Genomic DNA, 24,597 nt, shown 5'->3' on the forward strand with positions numbered 1-24,597 from the left:
TATCTTCACCCCTTCTCCTTCTCACCGGGCTTTGACCTCTGACTTGTGATAGGAGGGGTAGCGTCTTCATTAACTCTGAATCGGTGGCTCTCTAACGTTTTCACATATGCGGTTTGCTTTCCCTCGTTAGATTATCATATTTTGCGCCTTTTTCTCTTGAAGTTGTCTTACTGTAGGTGCCCTTTAGTGCCAAACGCTTTCTATAGTGTGCGTGTTGATGCACGGTCAGAGGTGAAGCATGAAGGATATGAATGATCCCTATCTTTGACCAAAGAACTATTTTGTTTTAATAATAATTGTTTTAAATTTCTGTGCACAGTGCCAGTACTTTCTGACTCTTTATGGAAAATGTGTTCCTCATATACAGTGTGTTATGGGCTGCACATGTGCCTGTATGTGCTTGTGACAGTTAACATGCCACAGTTTAGATTTGTGCATGTGTGTGTGTGTGTGTGTGTGTGTGTGTGTGTGTGTGTGTTTGGCCAGCAGGCCCGTGCTGGTACAGTATATTGCCTCCAGTCACTCTGCAGCTGTGTGAGAATGTTCCAGGTTTTTTTGACTGTTTATGTACGGGGGAGGCACCTGGAAAGCCACCACACCTTCGCGAAATTCATAAACGTCAGCTATTTCTGGCATCCTCAGAATGTCCTCTTTTTTTTTTTCGCACCCTCATATCGGCGGAGCAGATTAGAGCTGGGTGCTCAGTGGATCCCTCCAGTTATTAGCCCAGCACGAGACTATCTTTAGGTGGTGATATATATATATTTTTGTGGATCATCTGGAGTCATGATGTTATCCCAGAGATAAGGGGAGTGCACCATATGGGAGTGCTCTAAATGGCGACTGGCGTCCTGTGTTTGCGTTAAATGGGCATGATACAGCGGCCAGGGCAATATTTTTCAGTTAAAGTGCTCCCTCCCGCCCTTCCTCTCAATAGGATCCAGTCTTAGGCAGATTTTCACTCCTTCAGCACAGGATTAAATGGTAGTAGTTACATTGATCAATAGGTTAAGAAGCGTACAATCCCTCTTGCTGCTAATGACCTCAGTAGTAATGGGTAATAAAATGGGGGTCTGTAATAGCCTCTTGCTGGTGCACAAGAGGAAGCCGCTGTAGCTGTAGTTACTGTGAGCCAGACGTGTGAAACCATGATGAGATATACACCCAAGGTGTAAAGAATTAAGACGGTTAAATTGAAAGGAAATCTCAGTGTCGTTTGTAATGAAATTGGCAGCTATTGAGAGCTGAAGTGTGTAAAATCTCTGTGTTAAGTTTGCTGCACATCACAGTCTATATAATATGGCATGACAAAATGATTATACATTTGAAAATAAGGCTAAATTTACAGCTTTTACACGGTAGTAAAAAATAGAGCATGACAAGTATGGAGTAGATTTTTTAATGCACGCAGTTAAAGCAAAGCTTCAAAAGAAAGAAAAAAGGGACGGGGGGGGGCGTTATTATTTATCCTCGGTGTGCGTGGGGGGTAAATGTCATGTTTAGACGGGGACTATATATCACATCACGTATGGCGCTTGCATGTCAGCAAAGACAGGGGCTGCTTGGGTTGACCTTCAAAATAGTTCATCAAAATTAGCGATGCCCAGGAAAAAAAAAAAAAAAAGGGACTTCAGTGGATAATGACTGTGAAATTAGGAAATGGGAGGCCGGGGCTATGCAAATGACAGGACAAGTCATGTGCAAAAGTCAAGATGAACTGCATATTAAGACATAATACAGGGGGGAATTAATATTGCATTTTCCTCCTCCTCGCGCTCCCCCTACTACGCCCGGCCGCTGGAGATGAGAAATGTGAAGTGTGTGTTAGTCCTGGGTGGGGCTGAGCCTCAAAGAACGCGGTGCCACGGCGGAGAGACTCTGGCACCGCTCTATAAAGTTAACGGAGAGCATCAAAGCTGGTCCGTCCTATTTGACACCGCTGCCCTTTCCTGTGCATTTTGCAGTACAAGCTGTTCATTATGGCGGCGCTTTGTTTGTGTTTTATGCTACAGTGGGGAGAGTGAATGAGGCGATATGCATGCAGCGGGCGTGTGTCGAGAAAAGCCCCTTCGTTACCGGACGGGATTCTAAACAGCGAAATTACATTCAGAAAATGCATGAAAAATTCAAAGGGGGTGTCATTAGCTATAAGGCGGGCCACACAATTTGGGTAACCTTGGCGGAGACGGACCGTCACTGACAAGACTCTCCGCTCTATCAGCTGCTGACATCAGCCTGAGAGATACAAAGCACATTTTAACACACACACTTATGCACATACATTACTAATGTATACCACGTACACAAAAGGAGCGATCGCCACAACATGTTAACAACGCAGCACTATCAGGCACATCTTAGCTTGCTGTTTGTCATCCGAACGTCAAGGAAAGGAGCTTTTAATGGTATTGCACATCATAGCGGTGAGTGGCAGCATCCAGACACACTCCGAGTCCCCTACGCCGCCGGAGCAATTAAGGCACCCTGACAACTGTGGGGGCTCCTCCAGTGTCACAACAAATCACTTGTTTTGAGGAGTCATGCACTCACACCTTTCTGCTGGGAGTTAGTTAGGAGGCCCGCGCGTTCTTCACCGTGGCTCCTCCTCCAGGCACTCTGCATCTTCACAATAATAGATCGCTGTTGACAGCGTCTCTAATGAAATGTTCTCACATGACATGTCTCGTGTGCGATGAGCGAACCGCAGCGTTTTTTTTGGAGGCAATCTTTCACGTCCTCAGGTACGGCACGTCGTGTAAACGGCAAGCTCTCAGCAGATGCGGATCATATCCGATGGTGTTGAGGGGATGTGTGTGTGTGTGTGTGTGTGAGAGGGGAAGGTCGAGGATGGAGGTCGGGGTGGATGCACCGGCCCCCTTTACTCCACAGGCATGATCCACGCCTGGCTGTCTAGTGTCCTTTAACCCGCCTCAGTCTGGTGTGGTGTCATAACGGTTAGAGGGGTTGAAATGTGTGTGTTTGTTGGAGGGTGTGTTGCAGCTTGTAACACATCAAGATGACACTTGAGATGAATTTTTAGAATCCTGTCAGAAGCAAAGGGGCCATTTTATATACTGTATATGTTACATGATTTATATGTACCTTTGTTGAGCTGCATTTATCCTTGGCAAGTCATCAGCCTTCACTTTTTTCCATCAGTTTGTCTAAAGAATGCTTCCAGGGGTGGGAATCACCAGAGGCCACACGATACGATCTTATCCCGATACGATCTTATTGCGATTTTAAACATATTAGTATATCGCGATATGTTGCGATTTATTACCTTTTTTCAACTGCAAATAATGCAGTTTGTCAACATCTGTTTTATCTAATAAGATACGGTTCTCACTCTGTTCATCTCACAGTTTTCATTCACATATCTTGAGGTCAGAGGTCATTGGACCCCTTTGACAATAGCCATGCCGGTTTTTCCTCGCCCAAATTTTGCGTAACTTCGGAGAGTTATTTAGCATTCTTCCCGTCAAGCTAACATGACATGGTTGGTACCAATCGATTCAATTGATTAGAATAGTTAATCGCAAATTAATCTTTTTCAACAGGCAACAACAGCTGTCAGTGTGTCAGTGTGCTGACTTGACTATGACTTGCCCCCAAACTGCATGTGATTATCATAAAGTGGGCATGTCTGTAAAGGGGAGACTCGTGGGTACCCATAGAACCCATTTACATTCACATATCTTGAGGTCAGAGGTCAAGGAACCCCTTTGAAAATGGCCATGCCAGTTTTTCCTCGCCTGTTTGGAGCATTATTTATCCTCCTTTTGGTTGGTACCAATGGATCCTTTAGGTTTTGTGGTTTCATATGATACCAGTGTCTTCACTCTAACTTTAGAACTGAGCCCGCTACAACCTAAAAATGTTGCGTTAATGCGTTAAAGAAATTAGTGGCGTTAAAACAAATTTGCGTTAAAGCGTTATTATCCTGTTAACTTTGACAGCCATAGTATCGATACAATATTGCCATGTCAAATATTGCGATACTATGCTGTATCGATTTATTCCCCCATCCCTTAATGGTTTGCTTTTTGTTTCCTGCGTTATTTCTCTACCGTATTAGTGGACCTTTTTTTGACATCTGTCTTCTCTTTTTGTGTGTCCGTGCAGGTTCCAGTTTCAGTTGCTATGATGACACCTCAAGTGATAACTCCACAGCAGATGCAGCAAATCCTTCAGCAGCAGGTCCTGAGCCCTCAGCAGCTCCAGGTTCTCCTCCAGCAGCAGCAGGCCCTCATGTTACAGCAGGTAATGTACTTCTGACATTCACCTCATGAATCTGTTTATCTGGAAAAAGAAATCTTCTTACAGAGATAAATTCACTTTGAGCTTTCCGAGCCTCAAAGACAAACATTCCTCAAAGTATTGAAAAATCCGACTGACAGACTTTCACTCACATGTCACCTTCTCGTCTCTTCTGCAGCAGCAACTCCAAGAGTTCTACAAGAAGCAGCAGGAACAGCTCCACCTCCAGCTTTTACAGCAGCAGCAGCAGCATGCAGGCAGCAAGCAGAGCAAAGAGGTAGGCTGACATCACTCCAACCGCCTGCCATTACCAAACCCGTTGGCCAGACGGAGCATGGAAGGCATGTGTGCTCCCTCCCTCAACCCCATCTGCTTCCAGACTGTGGTTAAAGTAGAGAGGAGAGGGGTGGGTGGGGGGGAATCAAGTGCACTCATGCTTCTGATTAGCATGTCAGACTTGCTGGATAAATGGTAACAACCGACTGATACTGTGCTAAGAATACAGCGTCTCGTTTTCTCTCCGCGTTAAATGTGTGATATTTTATAGAAGCCCATTGTTTAAGATTTTCAAGTAAACAAGTGTCCTGTGCAACAAAGAGATGACCGCACCTGTGAGCCTCGTGTTAGGACATAATGAAAGGCAGAAAGGCAGGAACAGGGAGCATATAAATCTGAGAGGCTTTTTCTCGGTAATTAACATGGAAATGGCAGAGGAAGAGAAGGCATGTAATTGTGAGATATCAGTGCAGAGAGCGCTCCCAGCTTTGTTGCCTGTGTTGAGTTTTTTTTTTTTTTTTCTCTTCCTCTCCATCTTTCGCTCCCTCCAGTACGGAGGGGCTCGCTCATAGGCAGCAGCTTAATGCGTGTTAATGACTGGAGGATACAGGCATCACTGTGGACAAAAGCAAATTATTATTGTGCGGTCAGAAGAAGTTCAAAGACGATCTGGGAATTTCTTCCCCTTGTCCCCGTTGAGTTCCATGTTTGGGGAGCGGAGGAAGAAAATTAAGCCCGATGTTAAGAAGCGAGAGACACACACATCCACGCGTCTTCACGCACACACACACACACACACGTCCGCGTCCTGTCGAAGCTCCCAACTTCAAAGTCGTAGCTCCCTAATTAATGAACTGCGGGCTTCAGTTTGGACAAGTTGTGGCGTGATGCTCCCATAAATCAACATGACAGCAGAGCTCCTCGGCCTCAGATAGGGCCTGTCACCAAGTCGCATCTGATGTAAACACTGGAGGAGCAAGGGGAGGGGAGGAGGGGGGGGGCAAGGAGGTGCAATTGATCAGTTGAATGGAGCATGAGAATAAAAGAAGAAACAACTTTTGAAGCATATTATGTATGATCACAGGAAATGGATGCAGCCTCGAGAGGCTCTCCCCCTCTCCGCTGATGTTTTCTTTCTCTCCCCATCGCTCTTTTTTTTTCAGTCGCATTTCTCGCAGCCATCAAAAGACAGAATAAGAATTATGCAGCGACTCCCCTGTGGCTGCCAGACAATAACCCCCTGTTGTTGCTTTGTGCCTCTTTTATTTTAAAGACATCAAAATTTAGTTTTTCAAAGATCTTTAACTTTATATTTGAAGCTTGACAATAAAGGCCTGCCAGTGTCACTCTTTATCATTTGTCAGGGACTGTATTTTTCGCTCCCTCGTGCCACTTCTTGTTAACCTCTTATTTGGTCTATTGGGTCTGGGGGTTTTTAATGTGTCTGCATGCTGGGAGCGCACAGGAGCTCCTGTCAGCTGATGGGACCAGAAGAAGAAAAAAGCATGTGAAGGGGAGAGAGTTAAATTCATTTGCAATACTTGATTTTTCTTTCTTCCTTTTTTTTTTCTTCTCTTCTTCAGAAAAGCCGCCCTCTATTTATTTAGCGTTTTGATGAAAGACATTGTTCCTTGTGAACTCCCACCCCCGTAGCACTATTATCTTTGTCTCAGGCTGTCAGGGAGGAGCTGGAGAACAGAAAAGCACTGAAGACATGAGAAACTTTTCTCACACTGATGGAAGGGGTTGGAAAAAGAACCAACCACCTTTTACATGAATATGAGAGATCACAGGCCACCTGCATCCCGAATCTCACTGAAACCCCTGTGAGATCTCTACCCCGTCTCTCTCTCTCTCTCTCTCTCTCTCTCTCTCTCTCTCTCTCTCTCTCTCTCTCTCTCTCTCTCTCTCTCTCTCTCTCTCTCTCTCTCTCTCTCTCTCTCTCTCTCTCTCTCTCTCTGCTCTCATTTTGGGTTAGATCACACATGAGCCTGTGAATGAATGTGGTTCCTCCTCAATTATGACCCTCCGCTGCCACTGTCAGAGCTCCTTCCTCCCCTGATTGATCCAATGAGACGACCCCGCTCGCTGTAATAGACCAGTGCTGCCCCAGAGCTTTATTTTTAGTGATGGAGCTGCAGGCACAGCTTCTTCAATGTGAATTTTTTCCAGTTTCTTTACTCCTCTACGACAGTAAACTGAATATTTTGTGAGTTGTGTACAAAACAAGACATTTGAGGACGTCATCTTGGTGCTTTAGGAAACACTGATCGCCATTTTTCACCATTTTTATAAACCAAAATCGAGAAAATAATCGACAGATCATTGCTCAATTATGACCCTCCGCTGCCACTGTCACAGCTCCCTCCTCCCCTGATTGATCCAATGAGACGACCCCGCTCGCTGTAATAGACCAGTGCTGCCCCAGAGCTTTTATTTTTAGTGAGCCGGTGCCGGAGCAGGAGCAGGAGGAGGGAGAGGAAGGGAGAGGAAGGCCACTAGACCCTTTTGACAAGCCGAACGGGGGTGGGCGGAGGGGACGCGTTTTATCTCGGCCGTTTCAGAGCCGCCAGCGAGTGACCTGACAGCCGCGTTGCACCGAGACCTTTTTTGTATGCACTCAATTGTGAGAAGTAAACAAAGTGGCGTATCCTGTGTTTGGTAACAGGGTGCGGTGCACAGCTTGGCAGCCCCTGCACGGCTTTTAGTGCCCCCCTCCTGTCCTCCCTCCTCTCCACCCACCCGCTTCACAACTGGCCTTGTGTACTCATAAACAGGCCCAGTATCCTGTTGAGTCTCAGGCATCCTTATCTATGAGAACAAACAAAAGGTGTCCTGATAGATGTTGTTGTTTCATCCGTGATAATTATAATATAATAATAGACATTTTCAGGGCTGCAACTAATGAATATTTTCATTGTCGATTGATCTTTTGATTGTTTTCTAGATTAATCAAATAGTTGTTTGGTCTATACAATGTCAGAAAATGGTGAGAAATGTGTTTTCCAAAGCCCAGGATGACGTCTACAACTCAAAGATCTTCAGTTTACTGTCATAGAGGAGTAAAGAAACCAGAAAACACTCACATTTAAGAAGTAGGGCTGTGTATTGCCAAGAATCTGGCGATACGATACGTATCATGATACAAGGGGTTACGATTCAATATATTGCAATACAGTACAAGGCGATATATTGTGATTTTGAATCTAATTTTAGAGTAAAAAAAGGTTATTTTTTTATGTAATCAGAACAGTGGGATCTGCATTTGCATTTATCAGAGTACCTGTAACATCCAACATCATAGCATTACTTTGAGAGGGTGCATCTCTTTCCATATGACATAAAGTATTGACTCAGTTAATCTTTGCATGTAAACTATAAATTAAAAATCAATAGTGTTTTTGAGAATCGATGCAGTATCAAAAAACATAATATCGCAATATTTGATTTTTTAGATATTTTTTTTTACACTCCTATTAAGATGCCAGAAGAGAATTTTGACTTTATTTTCTTAAAAAATGACTCAAATTGATTAATTTATTATCAAAATATTTGGCGATTAATTTAAGAGTTGACAACTATTAATGGTTGCATCGCTAAACATTTTGGTGAGTTGATTCGTTTAGAGCGGAGATTGATGAAAGGGGTTAAAAGTCATCTCTCTCCTCCGTGCCCCTGTTATCTAAATAACATCTCTCATTTGTTTTGACTCATAGGGAGATTGGGGATATTAGATAATTTCCTTCTATTTATTATTCTGACTTTCTTTTTCTCCTTTTTCCATTTTCTCCTCTGCTCTCATATCACTGTTTTCATCCTATCAAAGTTCACACATTTCACTCACCAGAGCCAAAAAATGTCCCCCCCTCCTCCTCACCCTTAAATCAGTACCAGCACCAGCTTTTCATTAAAAGCTCCTTGATGAAACAGCCGCAGCACAGTTAGATCAACAAAACAGTCGGTCCACAGTGTGCGACTGAACAAAGCTGGCTGCGCTGGTCGGGGGGAGGAAAGAGCGTATCCCTGAGCTCAGCGCCATGCCTCGGAGAGTTGTGAGAGTTGCTAGGGTGGTTATTAAGCACTCTGATTTAGTCACACGTTGTTTGCTGAATTATGAATGGCTGTAATTAAATTCCTGTGGCTCTTATTATGAATGATTAACTATGTTGTTTCATTGTTTGTCATTTGCCTCCCGACTCCTCGTTAATTAAGAGAGAGAGAGATGTATACTCTACCTGTCTTAAGTGGGCCCAGACAAAACCCACACTAACGGCAAAAATCATGAAAATTACCCCGCGCTATTGTGTGTTCACAATCCATTAACTTTGTTTTTTCTTTTTTTCTTTTTTTTTATGAATGTTGTTCTAAAGCGTTGCGTTTCACAACCTGTGAACTCCGTGACCTCGAACTTCATAATATTTTTCTTCAACATGAATCCAGTTATGCACAAACCTGAAATTCAGCTTTACATGTTTGCACTGGCTGTTATGCTTCCATATTTATGTGTTTGCTGATGGTGTGCCCCTCTATCTTTGTGCCACCAGCAGCAGGTGTCACCACAGCAGTTGGCCTTCCAGCAGCAGCTCCTGCAGGTCCAGCAGGTCCAGCAGCAGCATCTGCTTAACCTTCAGAGGCAAGGGCTGCTCACGATCCAGCCCGGACAGACCGGCCTGCCGCTGCACTCCCTCACTCAGGGTCAGTACCTCTGATATCACAAAGCACCATACTGAGCTACCTGCCCGCTGCACTTGTGTCAAATCTCCTGTCCGTCAGTCCTTAACTCCTCAACGGGAGCGCTTGTGGAAACAAAACGATGTCTGGGGATGATCCAACACCTCTTGTTACCTCTAATATATTTGGAAGTGCTAAAATGTGTTTGCCAGAAGATTTAGTCTGATTAATAGAGCCCAGTTTTTGAACGTCTCCGGGTCTAGAAGTGAATTTTCCTTTCATTTACTCCATTGACGTTTCAGAAAATCCTTGTATAAAGAGTTTTAAGCATTGAACCAACCAGCTACTTGATGAATCATGACCATAAAACATTTGATTTGGAGCAAAAAAAAAAAAACATTTGAAAACTGGGAAAAAAGGCAAAAGTACAAGACTTTGTACATAATTATTTTAAGAGTGGAGGAACTACTCCTCCCATAAACCATTGCGAATGGCGAACTGTCTCGTCGCCTCTTGAAACTCCTGAAAAAACGTTCAAACTAACCGTTGTTAATCTTAAATGAAGACAGATTCAGCAACTGCATGCTTTATTACTCACCTCAAATGTTTTCAGAAATGTTTCAGAGACGTCGCTGTTACACTTAGGATTGTGGGTAGTGTAGTATTTCTCCACGACATCGTGAATAAAACAAAATTGATATTATACGGACTTCGTGACTTCACAATCTCGTAGCTCGTGGATGGTCGTTGATGGTTACGACATTATGGCGAATAATCAAATCCACGATTCAGAGTATGAATGGGATTTTCTCTTCCGGGATTCTCACTGTTGAGCTCTGTATGACAAAAACAATGGAGATTAGGGTTATGCTGATACATCTGTTTATTGATATATTGCATGATCCTGGCCTTGTATTTGGTCATGTTGATTTCCTCCACCTGCGCGAGTATACTCAACGAGGCTGTAAAGGCGGACGAGTCGGCGTGATGACGTTTAGTAGTCACTTGGTGGCAACCGCCTTTTTTAAGACCAGTAAAAGCTCCAAGTGGGGTATTTACTGACTTATTTTATATTGTAGAACAAAACGTTGAAATCTCTTCAGCTTGTGTTAACCACAGACCTTATTTCAGGCATCATCTAAAACTCATTAAAAAAACTCATTGACTTCCAAACGAGGAAACCGGAAGTGTTAAAATGCTAACTCATATCCGGGACTCATTCCTGCAGCACTCTATAATAACAAAACGATGACACACTGCATGACTAAAGTACAACAAATCTTACTTAAACAAAGGAAGGACATTCTTTGAAAACGCACCTAGTTTACAAATAACTTTTGGCTTGTCTGATTGTCATAACACAATTAATTCAAACATAGATTGACAGTATGAAAACTACTTTGGCAAACACCTATCTCTCAAATATGCTATTCGTCACCCAAGTGATTGTCATTACAAAGGTTACAGATCCTCTGGTTTCCATCCAACCCTTCATATCTTCCAATGACTTGAATTCTGGTGTTGTTACAAATAGACTTGTGGTTTTCAAACAACAGACACTTAACCAATTTAAACTCTACTTGGCATTCTACATAAATATCACATGGTGTCATACTTCTGAGCTCACTTTGCCACATCAGATACAAGTTTTACCAAACAGTCTATTTAAACATTGCAGCTTGTGTAGGTGTCTATTCAGAGTGGTTTCATCTGCTACTGTTATAAGTTTGCTTAGTCAAAGTGAACAAAGGACTACTTTAGTACGTAACCACATAGTGTTTCACAGGCTCAGGACACACCTACTGTAAATCCTCACTCAACACTAACTCACTAAGTGGCATCTTGTGCCTCTTGTCCGGCTCCACTGTTTACTGCAGCGTGGTTGTGGTGTGCTACACCTCGTTTATTATCGTCCTGGACTTTAGAAATAAAACATCCCACTGTTTCGGAGTGTCCTTGAACTCTCCGTCCAGCGCCTGTGATTGGCATCCTGGTGGCAGCCTCCTTCAGCCTGAAGGAAGACTGGATCTATTGTTCGTAAACTGCCAGTGAACTTGTCATTGTGAAACGGCCTGTTACTTGATAGGGAGTCAATACTTGTTGTTTGGCCAGGCAGGAAGTTTATTTCTTTATTTATTCTTTAATATTTTGTTAAGGAGTGGTTCCCCTTTGTGACAAAGACACCGTCATGAGGGTTTTAGAACATGACATTGACTATTCATTCCCAGCTAAGACAAACAGTTTTGAAATAACAAGATAAGGGCGATAAAAACAGGAGGGGGAGGGCGAGGGCGCTTAGGTAATAGGCAAACACAAACAGGGTTTGTACAGTGGTGTTATTGTTTGGACTGGGTATGGAATCACTCATCCACCCGCAGACAATTGCCATGGGCACAGGCGTGGAGCGCTGCTGCCGTGTTGTGCTGAATTGCTGTGTGTCAGAAGTCTGGCAAACACACACACACACACCCCTTGAGTAAAGCGTCATGTGGTGATATGGCCAGGTACTGTACTCTATGGATTTCACAACATTCCCAGAACATCCTGTTTATATGTCATCATCAAATACCTCCAAGGTTTCTCACCTTATCAAAAGAGTATTGAATTTGTCCTTTTTACCTTTCTAGTTTGCAATACTCTTTGTCAGGGCTGCACTGTTAATTCTATTGAAACAATGATTGAAATCATTAATTGCATTAACAGAGAGGATCCATGCTTCATTTCTCTCGAAGTACTCAGATATTCTACTCTAAGTAAAAGTAGTAGTACGAGGGTGTAGAGATTCTCTGTTGCAAGTAAAAAACGTACAAAGTAGGGCTGTCAATCGATTAAAATAGTTAATCGCAATTATTCACAAATTAATCACACATTTTTTATCTGTTCAAAATGTACCTTAAAGGGAGATTTGTCAACTATTTAATACTCTTATCAACATGGGAGTGGACAAATATGCTTGGGTACCCATAGAACCCATTTACATTCACATATCTTGAGGTCAGAGGTCAAGGGACCCCTTTTGTAAATGGCCATGTCAGTTTGGAGCGTTATTCAACCTCCTTGGAGACGAGCTAGTATAACTTGGTTGGTACCAACCGACCACTGAGCCCGCTGCAACCTAAAAATTACAAGTTACGTTAATACGTTAAAGAAAATAGTGCCGTTAAAACGCATTATTATCGCGTTAACTTTGACAGCCCTAATTAGCATCAATAAATACTGAAAGTACCCAAAAGTAAAAGTACTCATTCATTATGCAGAATAGCCCATTTCAGAATAATGTATATTATATTATTAGATTATAAATATGGATGTATTAATGTGTTTGATGCAGCTGGTAAAGGTGAACAAAAATGTAATTACTTTATATACTGCTGAGTAGTTTGTGAATTTACTCCAGGTATCAATAAAGAAATCTCATCTTATCTTTAATTATAATGACAGATCATAATTAATGTGTTTGATTATATTTCATATAATTTATCTGAATCTGCAAAGTAAATGTAAATGTACTTAGTTAATCCCCCCCCATCCCCCCCCCCCCCCCCCCCCCCCCCCCCCCCGACAATCCGTTGTTTTGTTTCCGTTTGTCACAACCAGTCGAACCAGGTTAGTTTGTCCTCGCGACCCGTCGATGGTTAACCCTCCGACAGCTGTTCCAACACTTAGGCCGGTGCTTCAGGGCCCCCTAGTTTGTCTTCCTATTCTACACATTTTCTGCTTGACTGTTTGAAGTTATTGATGACCTTTCTGTTTTCCACATCACTAAACTCTTTCATGCATCAGCGGGCCAGGCCTATGGTGCTCAGATCTAATCTGCAACACACTCAGCTAGCAGTTAGCACTGCGTCGGAAGTGATGAGTTGATCTGCTCTGTTTGGATCCCGGCGATTATAGATTCACACTTGGGGGGCAGTAAAGGAAATTGGCACGACTTTTTAACTCGTGATTTTTTTATTTAAAAATGTAGATATTGATAGAATTATTTTTAAAAAGCCACTGTTATCACATGCAATCCAAGGGACAATGAAAGGAACAAATGGTTTTCAAATAATAGGTCACTGTCACAGAGTAATTAAAGAGAAGTAGGTGTGCGATCTGTAGTTGTGTTTTGAGTGCTGTGACGCCGTCTCCTGCGTAGCCACATTGTCGGCTGAGACAGATTACAGAAATTTTTTTTCTCCCTGCCAAAACGATGGACTGAAGGAATGCATTTGAATTAGCCTTTGAAACATTTGATAGCGCTAATTAAGTATAAACTCGCAGATAGCGGTTTTGAGTGAAAAACAATTGCTCACATTATCTGGAGTATAATTTGTTTCTGTTGTCGTAAATTCTTCTGACATTAATGTTCAAAGTCTTGGAAGCGGCCAGACGGTATCTGTTATAAATTACAACAATGTGTTTGGGGAGGATATAACTCTCATAAATATAAATTTGATCCACCAACCCCCCTCAAACCCCCACACTCCCCTCCTCGCAAAAAGCCTGTCCTCTTGACCTGATAAGTGAGTCAGTGGCTGCTCAGGCTCACGTTGCTCAGGTATCGTACGTGTGCATGTTTGTGCTCACCCTCCGAGGCTGCCCCTGCGAGAAGAGTGAGTTCTCGTAGCTGCACAACATCATTTAAGCTGTCTGGGAGAGGCCAGTGGGACAGTGACAAGACAAATTTGTCGGTAATATGAAAGCAAAGAACGTGGCGAGCCATGAAGTGCTCACAGAACAGCAGCACATCGGGGACAGCGGCGGGTAATGCGGCTGACCTGTCAGTGATTGATACGTCCAGCGGTGGGGCTACTGGTAATAGTTCCTGCAGCATTAGGACAGGACATATTTCAGGCCTAAGGGGTGCATATCAGCAGGCCAGTGATTACGGCAACATAAACAGGGGTGCAGTAAAGGTCCCAGCCTGACGGAACAATAAACTAATAGCGGTGTCACTGTCCCCCCACGGCACCAGCACTGTGTGTGAGAAGTAACAGCTCGGGTTTAAAGAGCCCGGAGCACTGGGGGCCATTTTTTATTTGGGGGGATGATGGCCTGCAACTGATGTCATTATGAACCTTAAATCAACTTTCTGCTTGCTTGAACATGGTCACCTGGGTGCAGGGGGACAAGGACAGGAAAAGGTTGAAGAGCCTGGCCTGTCTGCGTGCCAGAGCTACCTGCAGAGGTAAAATTGAGTTGAGAGGCCGGTGATCAATCAAGTGTCCCAACAACATACATTTTTTAAAGTGCTTGTCCGTATTTCCCAGTCGTAATGAGTGGAATAGTTGTGTTGAAAAATGGAAACGGGAAAGATAAACCAATCCGGCATTTAAAGGATGGACATACTGGGGACCCGAGGAAGAGGATTTACAGATCAATGTCATTACGTGTCCCGCTGTAATCAGATGGAGAGCAACCCAATGCGTTTTGTCCAAAACACAAAAATATAATGCCCTCCGAGACATTTGTGTAATGATATTTTATTGTCATTTATGTGGAATCATGAGCCATAGCTGTTGTTGAGTTTGAAGAGGTTAGGGTTAGAGAGGAGCACCGAGAAGGGGAGAGGCAATAAAACTAGGGACTGGATCCAGAAAGAGACAGCTTGGTCCCACTCCGTTACCTCTCTCATCAGACCGCTCTATCCGCTGGCGGTTTCGTCTGAGTAAACAGTGGTGTCGGGGTCACCAGGACTGCTGGGTAATTGAGCCAGTGTGGGCCGCCCTGTCAAGCACATCGGCTAAAAATACATCGCCCACTGTCACCGGGCACCAAGTGGGGGGGAAAATGATTGTTCCCGCTGTCGGAGCGCAGGACACTCGCATCACCGGTGACCTTCCGCTTCCAAACCAGCCACACTTTTTACTCCAAAGTCCTCCTTAAAGCATCAAAACAACAATGGATCCTTTGAAAAAAAACGCAACTGGAAATGAGCACACGCGCCCGGATTAGCATGCTGCAACACAGGCCGCAATATTAAGCATGTTTAGCCTGTCATGGACGTGCACTTCGATTAGGGCACATCAAGGCACTGAGGAGAATAAGGGAGAATACAGGCAGGCAGAATAGAGCGAGCGTGTTGGAATATCCGAATGAGGAAAGACGCTCCTTGGAACGTGGAAAGGTTATTGATTTGTCCTGTAATCATTTCCTGCTCTTTGATATGCAAACGATCTAGTGTGAATTTACAGCAATCCTATCAGACTCATTTCACAGTTCTTAGCCCCTGCGTCTCTCTGGAGTCCTCCGCCTCATTAGGCCAATGTTCTCCATTACCAGCATAATTAAAATCTTTAGTAGCTTATCAAATTAAAAATATTTTTGCTGATCGCATTGAGATCTTCACCTCACAGTTATTTTCCACAACAGGAATAAATTAAGACTAAGCATTTTGCACACAATGTGTTACAATCTGGTGCTTGAAAGGAGCACTTCTGGTATCTATAGAGCTGGTGATGAGAAACAGGGAGGGGGGATGGTGATGGGGGGGCGGGGGGGATCCGGAGAATATAAACCCAAGAAGATAAGCATGTGCAAATCATCTTTCATTTGCCAGTGCTCATTTTGAGAATGGATTTAATTAATTGTAATGTTAAACGAGCGGTCTTGCCCATTTGCTCTGTGGTTAAATCCACCAGATATCCGAGGGGCTTCTTTCAGCATGCTTAAAAAACATGTGGCTTATTTAAGCACAGATTTGAATAGCCAATACAAATCCACACATATTAGATCTCTCAGTATGGTGTTAAAATTACCCAGACGCGGTGTGTTTTTTGACTTGAAAACACAAACAGATTCTGCACCCGTGAGGCTTTAATCTTATTTTACATATCAGCTTTATCCTCATTTGTGTCAAATGAAAGCAGACCTCTCCGGCACAGTAACACACACACAGCGTAGTTGGACACATATATATTGTGTGCCACACAAAGGCCCTCTTCTCTCAGACATGGAAAGTGGGGTGCACAAACACGGCATTATCCTTCTTCATCCCGACTGTGGCCCTGGGTGTCGGGATCGCTGTCACTCACAGGCAGGCATCCACTCCGTAGATGTGTTTCCAGCACGCAGAAAGAAAAAAAAAATGTCTTCTGTCTTCAAGGGATTTTTTTTTTTTTCAAAGGGCTGTGTGAGCTGCAGTGTGGTTGACTTGTTAAATGAGGTTTAAGTCTTCTGTGTCAATTGGAGGCGGTGCAGAGCTTTAAGTATTTTGCACATTAATGCGCTTTTGAGAATATTACCCCGGGGTCCTGTTTCTCAAGGAGGCAGGGGTGGGATGTTTTCTAGTGTTGCTATTGTAAACTTTTTGTTGTGTATGTTCTGCTCATCTCTGTTGTTGAGAGAAAATGATGGTGATTATTCAGATTTCATGCCTTGTCTGGGTGTTAATTATTTACTCTGGGCATGAAATCTGCGTGAATGCCAGGGATTTGTGTATACAAACACGCTTCAGATCACAGGGGAAAATGGGAGGGTGAGAAGGAGGTGGTGGAGAGAGAGAGAGAGAGAGAGAGAGAGAGAGAGGGGAGGGGGAGGGAGGGATGGAGGATCTCAGTGCATTACCCTGTAGTGGAATATTTTCTAATTAATACTCGGCTTTGTTTACAGACGCTTTGATTTAATTAAGTGATGAAGAAGAGAGTTGGATTAGCTGTTAATTGATTTAATTATCCAATTTGTTTGTCTCAGGCATGATTCCAGCAGAGCTGCAGCAACTGTGGAAGGAGGTGACGAACGCTCACGTGAAGGAGGAGCACAACAACCACCACCACAGCAGCAGCAACAACGGCCACCGGGGCCTCGACCTGTCCTCCCCGGCACCGCCAAAGAACCCACTCCTCAACCAGCACGCCTCCTCCAACGGGCAGTACATGAGTCACAAGAGAGAAATGTGAGTCCCAAGGTCTTTTATGTCACATTTCTTGTTTTCTTTTTCTTTTTTTCCCCCCGCTGACATCGTTTGCATGCTCTCGCCATGAGAACACGGGTCAGTGAAGACACACAAGTTTCAAATGATCACTTTTATACAACAAGAATCTTTTAAAGCTAGGGTTGGTAATCTTGAGAAACTAGCAAGAGTACGCTAGATTTAAAAAAATTATCCAACCGAAAAACCCAGCCCAGTGTTGCCAACTCTTTTCCAATAAAAGTAGCTAGCAGCACTAGCTCCAAAAGTCGCTAAATCTAGCGAGAAAATCTCCAAGTCTGCAACACTGACAGTCCGTCCCTCCAGGCCTCTCATAATGAATGTAAACAACAAACCTAGCTATTGTTAGTACTCACTAGGGGTGGGAATCACTAGAAGCCCCGCGATACGATCTTATCACGAACAATCTTATTGAGTTTTTTAAACATTTTGTGATAAGCTGAGTATTGCGATAAGACATATTGCGATATATTGCTTATTTTAAATTGCAAATTATGCAGTTTGTCAACATCTGCTTCATCTAATAAGATTCAGTTTCCACTCTGTTCATCTCAGAGTTTTCATTCACATATCTCGAGGTCAGAGATCAAGAATGGTCATGCCAGTTTTTCCCTGCCAAAATTTAGCGTAAATTTGGAGCGTTATTTAGCGTTCTTCCCGACAAGCCAACATGACATACCAATCCAATCGCCTAGCGATTATACCAATTGATTCCTTAGGTTTTCTAGTTTCATATGACGCCAGTATCTTCACTGTAGCTTTAAGACTGAGCCCGTTACAACCTCTGAAAGACAGAGTGCGAGCAGGTGAGTAAGCAGTATGAAATGATTGGACGAGTTTATTACAGTCCTGCGACAGCCACAGATGTCGGATTTTTTTCTTTGTTTTTGTGAGAGTATTAGATTTTTTGATTGCTGTCGGGATGTAAAGAAAATGTCAACAAATATATCAAAAATGTTTTATGAATAGGATTACCAACGCTAGCTTTAAAGCACTGTTAAAGATCCCTTATTTGTAACCTACAACTGGTAATTAAACAGTCTTCACTGTCATCTTTGTGTAAAGCAAACAGAAGACCCGTGTGCCATATATTCCCATTTAAAATAGCAATCTCTCTCACCGGGCTTCAGCTGATGGACGTGTCCCCATAGGGTTTGCATAGAGATTACTCTTAATTTATAATGTGTAAGTATTATTTTCATTAAGGTCATCACAGTCACTTTCTTATGTGCCTGGATACAGCTGGGGGATTTCACAAGAACACCTGGAAGGAATGCAGGGATTTATAGAAATGTGCACTGGGATCACCAGACTGGTAATGAGGGGGTGGGAGGGTCAGGGGGTTTTGACCCCCCTCCTGCTATTGTTTCAGTTGCACATTGAGAAATGCAGCTGTGACTTACAGCTGCACTACCTTGAAAACATTTAGAGCACCGGCGTGTTTTCAGAAAGGAAAAACCGGTTCCATGGGAACTTGTTGACATGTAGAAACAACCTCTTCATCACCTGTCACGTCAAGAATAACAAAAGAGTACACACACAGACAACAAGCTATTATATGCTAGAAACAACAACCCCTGGGTGTATCATATTTTCAAATGAATCATCCGTGAAAGGCGTTTGCTCTCTGAGCCGGCGCGTCTGCGTCTTTAAGGAAGGAATTAATTTGGCATCTTACACGTTTGCTTGTTTTCTTGCACCAAAGCCTGATCTTTGAACTGCTAGCGAGGAGCCTCCAGGCACCGTGAGCTCACTGCTCAACATCTGACTTGTGTTTCGGTGATCAAAACCTACGCGTCATTATGAAAGCAACGCAGATGAAAACATGTTTAGCACAGTAAACCAGCAGGCCTTTGGAGGTGAAGAGGGGCTGCTGGCAGGGGGGGTCACGGGGGGCTTGTAGAGACGATCTGAGTGACGAGTTGGAGAGGAAATGCTATGATTCACCGATGGAGAGATACAAACTGAAAGCAGCTATTTCTTTTCAAGCTGCGGTATCGGTTTTAAACAGATTCATGTTACCTGTACGGACTTATCCTCTTTACTGTGTTTCAAAGTTATCTTCCAGCGCAGACAACTGGTGAAAAATCAAATAAAAAATGGGCGTTAGTTGCTCCCATAGTTGACAGTATCCACAGGCTTCCAGTCCTTCATCCCCAGTCTGTCTGCTTTTTTGTGTGTGAAGTCAAAGACAAATCGCAGGGGAGGATATTGATTCGCTCACTCCATCACACATTGTCGCCAGCGAGCAAACAAGGTGAGCATCGGTGGCAGGAAAAGGCAAGAACCAGCCTCGGCTGAGGGCTCCATGAAACATCGGAGACGACGTAACGCAAGAGCTGGCAGCCCCCTCTGCCTCACGCTGACTGTCAGAGATTAAAGAAGATGTCAACAGCAGTTTAACACGAGCTTAAGTGAAGAAGGCAGTCTCAAGTCTGAATATTCCTCGCAGTATCTTAGATCTGTCAGAAAACCGAGCAGGTGATTCTCATCCAGCGCATCTGCTCGAGGAAGTCGTGGATTACCTCCCCAGACTTCCCAATTTACTAAGAATAGACTCAAAGTGAGCACAAAACATTGCTTATTAAATGCTGAATGATGCTCATTTAGATTCCAGTAATCCTTTCTTAATTTTGGAGCACTTTAAAATCACACAACTATCAAGAGCATTGTTCCCTCTCCTCTCCTTTTGATGATGCCGACTCAATTCTAATCAGACTCCATGGGAAGAAGAAAAATGAAGCATTATTAAGTATGGTTATTCTAAGCAAGGCTCTGAGAAAACGTCTGTGTTATAATCCAGGGATTTGAATAATCAGGTTGAAGATAATGGGCTGGGCCGGCCGCGGCGTAAATAGAGAGCATCCCCTCATCCTCCCAGCGCTGAACTTAATGAACTTTTAATTGATGCGGTTTGGCGAGTCCTTTTGTCATGCAACAGAAACAAGCCTCTCTGCTGATGGGCCTGTTTTCCCGACTGGCTTCAGATTGGTTTACAGCAGGCCCTAAGTACCATGTAGTTAGTTTCATGTGTCATATAAAATCTGCCCAGGCACAACGACGCCTGCAACTAAAACCTTAAGTGCATCCACAGGAATCACTCACCGGCTTTGCACTTCCGTCTTAAGGAAGGAGGAGAAATTCAATCACTGCCGGGCTTGACACACCGAAGACGGGGGGCACCACGTGCTCCTCCTGCTTCTACTTGTCTCAAAGAAACACTCTGGCGAAGCAGGCTGGGGAATTTGTGTTTGTCTGAACAACATCCCCGATATGACCAGGGCCTGAGTCACTCAATCTGTCAGCCCCGGCGTTGTCTCCCAGCCACACAGATCTGTGATGCACAGATAGAGAGATATATACCCCTGTGAGCCAGGTCATCTTTATTCAATGATTTGCTTATTTAAATGAAATGTGGCTGATCTGTATCTGACACAAATTCCCAATACAGTGCTGCATCAGCTTTGTAAACGGGGGGAGCATCCTCACAAAGCGCTTGGCCCACTTTACTTCCCAACAACCATCAGTAACCACAGCTCGGGGACTGTAACGCAGCAATCTGTTAAGGAGATAAATAATCAGATTTGGCACAGCTCTCCCATCTCTCTTGCCTTTCATTTGTCTTACACTAGGAAAAAAAAAAACCCTGATAATTAAATCATTTAGGGTAAACCGTGCAGTGGCACAGAGAAGACGGAAGGAAAGGATGGAGTACGGGGCCTAGAGAGTTAAAAACGGGGGAGGAAGGAGGGTGGTGGGGGGGAGGACGCCAGGGAATAGGCTAACATTAGTACCACCGGTGTTGTGACTGGCTTCACACACATCGTGGCCAGACTCTGACCTAGCATGGTGGACATCAATCTTGGGACTTTTTGTGTTGTTGTTGCTGATAGATTGAGTCCATCAGCACACGACGCCATAGATCATGACTTGTTTATGGCCCAAAGCATCTCATCAAAAGAAGTGAACTAGAAAACAAGTGGCTAGCAGCTGTCGGGAGTCATCTCTGCGTCTGTCCACACATAAACACAGTTGAAAACACCTTTCCGTCCGGGTCTATGGGCACGTTAATGTTCATCTAAAGGAAGCTGATGGCACGTTTTTTCCCTCATCGCTGTTACAAGATCATTATTCTTCCCTCCAGGGGCTGCCTGACAATAATAACATCCTGACAGACCTGTCGTGGGTGCGAGTCAAATTTAACGCAGAGCGGTTTCCTTTTTTTTTTTCTTCCCTTCGACATGTTCTCAAAACCCCACGAATCCTACACTCGTCTCCTATTACACTAATGTAGCTCATTTGGTGTAAATTCTGTCATTTACTACTGTTTAGCCATCCACCATTTAAAAGGGCTCTTCTGCCGCCAGCCCCTCACAGCGCTTTGTGCTCACTGATTCCCAGCGCACTCCACATTTCAATTTCTTATTAATACAGAATTAACCAACAAGCCTGCTCGCGAAGAATTAAAAAAAGAAAAAAAAAGGATCTCTTTAAATTAAAAAGCAGCGTCACCTTCACCAGTCCACACATTTCCTTGTTAAAAGCTCATTATAAGAGGTCTTCCGCCATCTATTTATTAGCTGTATCAAAACAGAGGTCTTAATGTGAATGCATAATTCATAATTGAATAAAAAATCTGACTTTTTGAAAGAGGGGAGAGGAAAAAAAAAAAAAAGCTGCTAACCACATTCATGAATGCTTGACTGCTTCCTAATTGCAATGCAATTATCACATGTTATGAACAATGTGAACTCCTAAGCAAGTAATTATAACACAAGGAAACCTGTGACGGCCTTTAAAATTTCCTACTTGAGGTACATCTTTGCTAACATTGATACAAATGAGATTTTAATCTGAACATCAGCTTGTTTAATCCTGCAAACTTGGCACACCGTGGTTTAGATTACTTCTTTTTTTTGTACTAATTCATTTTTTAAATCATAGCAGATGGATGATTGGCTGAGCAATGCAAGATATTTATTTCCCCCATTTCGATCCTTAAAGACGTCCCCTGAAGTATTAGACATTATTTCTTCTTGAATATATGTATATGAATGAGATTTTAGTGGTTGGGAGTTATTCCCACATGGCAACACAACCGTTTGTGGTGTAATGAATCTCCCTATCTGGCCCGTTGTCTCAGAGAGAGCAGAGCTCAGACTGGAGGAGAAGCAGCAGCAGCAGCAGCAGCAGCAGCAGCGTTATGCTCGCGAGTCACCAGAAGCACAGGTGGCAGCGATATAGGCCAGTCCCCCAGGCTCTTGTAGCTGAAAGTTGTGTGTCTTGTACAGTGCCTGTGTCCATATGGCTGCCTGTCTCGCTCTCTTAGCAGACACTGCCTCCACACGGGCCGCTTTCTATCGCGGTTCGCCATATGGAAGACGTTGTAAAGTTTGTTTTTCTGGGGACGTTTCTCGCTATTTAGACTTCCGGAGCCATACGATGCGGTGCTTGTCAGCCCCCCGGTGACATGGATTGGTCAGTAGATAAATTGATACCAGGCGGCGGTGGATGTTTACAGTTTGTGCACAGTGTGAAAGATGCTTTTTGGGGGTTTCACGTGGTGGTACACGCTCCTCCAGGTGGGGGCTCTGGGACATGATGCAGCAGGCGGCGCGAGGAAAAAGCAGCGGCTGAGGGAGCCCCCTAGCCGTCTTGATCAAAGTGAATTGCAACATGGCTCAGTGATACTAAATAATTACATATTGATTTGGTTTGGCTTTCGCAACGTGAGTCCCCTCTTTTAAGAGAAGAGCAAGCAGAGATCACACTGGTTACACACAGACCGAGGCTCACAGATCAAGTCAAGGTTCTCATGTGGAAAGTACATACAGTACACACAGGGAGGTATCATCACCAACCAGGCATCAGCTTAACAGCAGAAACCATCCTCTGTGACCCCCTCGTGACCTTTAACTGTGTTCGAGAAAACTTTACAAATCAGTTTTTATTAAAAGCTGTCTTCTTTATTTCTCCCTTCAGATCCTCGCTAGAAGATCATTCCCACCACAGTCACCCTCTCTACGGTCACGGCGTTTGCAAGTGGCCTGGATGCGAGGCGGTGTTTGACGACTTCCATTCATTCCTCAAGTAAGTAAAAGTCGGGAGGGTAACGTCTTCTGTCGTGGCAGTTTGTTTGTCCTCGCGTCGGCTCGATTACACGTCTTGTGACCCCCGGCGACTCAGAGGCACTACAGGTGCAGCCGGTTGTTATTCCTGAGTGCGGCGGGTGCCTAGCCGGGGTTGGCCCTCTCCCTCTCTCTGACAAGGGTACTGTGGCGGGGTCTCCTTCTGAGAACCGCATGGGCCTCTAATTCCTGTGATAAGTGCAGTTCCCATGGTGACGGGGGCCGTTTTTCCCAAACAAACAACGGTAGGATGTTTATCTGTGGCAGCCCACACTTAGGGCGCTCTGCATGTTTGCCCTTGTCACTGGACAGGGGGATTGTGTGTCTTTGCCTCACTCAGCTCTTTCTATCTTTTTCTCAGTGGTTTATTTGTTTTTCCTCATGCTTTACTTCTTTGACTTGTGTTTTGTTTGTTTTATTGAAGGCCCACACCTCAGCCATACCACACACTTAAAGAGTTCCAGCTTTAGTCAGCATCACCTGCTTTGCAGCATCTTTTAAGAAGTGTTTGACCCTGTCCAGCCTGACACAGGCCTTTTGTTTTGCACCATGTTTCCCCCCCATCCCCGTCTGAATCACACCGCTGGTTTACTAATCAACCCTGTGTGCAGTGCGCTCTAGGTAATCCAACACATAACAGCGCCATGGTTACGGAGAGGATGAAAACATCTGCATTGTGGCAGCAGATCAATGGCTCACTGTCACCCCGGATTAGTCGCACTTTAAACAAGATATGACACAATTCCATTATCCTAAAACAAGCACTCAGCGAACAAAAGTTTTAACCATCTTTGTCAACATTTTTGAATCCTCTTTATGTTTGACTTAAATCCACTTTTGCTTTCAAAAATCGCGCCAGACTGTTTCTGCAGTTTCTGTGCTAGATGAAAAAAAAACTGGCAGTTATGTATTTTTATTTATGTTTGATAAACATCCTCCTGTGACACATAGTTATTAAACCACGTATTACACACATTTGGGCGTGCCCTCTTAAATCCATCATTATTTATTGTATTCTGACATTGCCTCGCCCTTTTGTTTATAGAAGAGAGGGGAATTAGATTCAGTGCGCCCGGTGCGGCTCTGCCTTAAAAAGTCTCTAAGTGCACTATGCTGTGTTTTTACAAGTGTTTTTATCATGGCAACATCTTGTTTACTTTAGTTGCCTGCTCAAACTGCTTGGAACATGTTAAGAAAACATTTGGGGGAGAGTCTCCACAAAGCTGCCTTTGTTTAACAGCAGGCGAGAGAGCGAGCAGCTCACCAAGGTGTTAACTCTCAAACCCTTAAGCACTTCCACATGAAACCCAGCAACTGATACTGCAGGCCTCACAAATAAAAACAAAGAAG

At 43.8% G+C, this 24,597-nt stretch overlaps 1 protein-coding gene across 17 annotated transcripts in view; it reads left to right on the forward strand.

The window, feature by feature from the left end:
• The window catches only part of foxp1b (forkhead box P1b), a 197,482-nt gene that overhangs the window by 149,220 nt on the left and 23,665 nt on the right, over positions 1-24,597 (forward strand). For 7 of the 17 annotated variants that reach the window (XM_074648161.1, XM_074648331.1, XM_074648677.1 and 4 more), the window contains 5 exons: positions 4,126-4,263; positions 4,439-4,537; positions 9,081-9,231; positions 16,882-17,083; positions 23,102-23,209. In XM_074648161.1, coding sequence (XP_074504262.1) covers positions 4,126-4,263; positions 4,439-4,537; positions 9,081-9,231; positions 16,882-17,083; positions 23,102-23,209 — 698 coding nt within the window. The remainder of the gene's footprint in view (positions 1-4,125; positions 4,264-4,438; positions 4,538-9,080; positions 9,232-16,881; positions 17,084-23,101; positions 23,210-24,597) is intronic. The other 10 variants (XM_074648844.1, XM_074648761.1, XM_074648416.1 and 7 more) reach the window with 3 other exon arrangements.

This window comes from Sebastes fasciatus, chromosome 1, assembly GCF_043250625.1.
Source record: "Sebastes fasciatus isolate fSebFas1 chromosome 1, fSebFas1.pri, whole genome shotgun sequence".
In the NCBI taxonomy this organism is placed as follows: Eukaryota; Metazoa; Chordata; class Actinopteri; order Perciformes; family Sebastidae; genus Sebastes; species Sebastes fasciatus.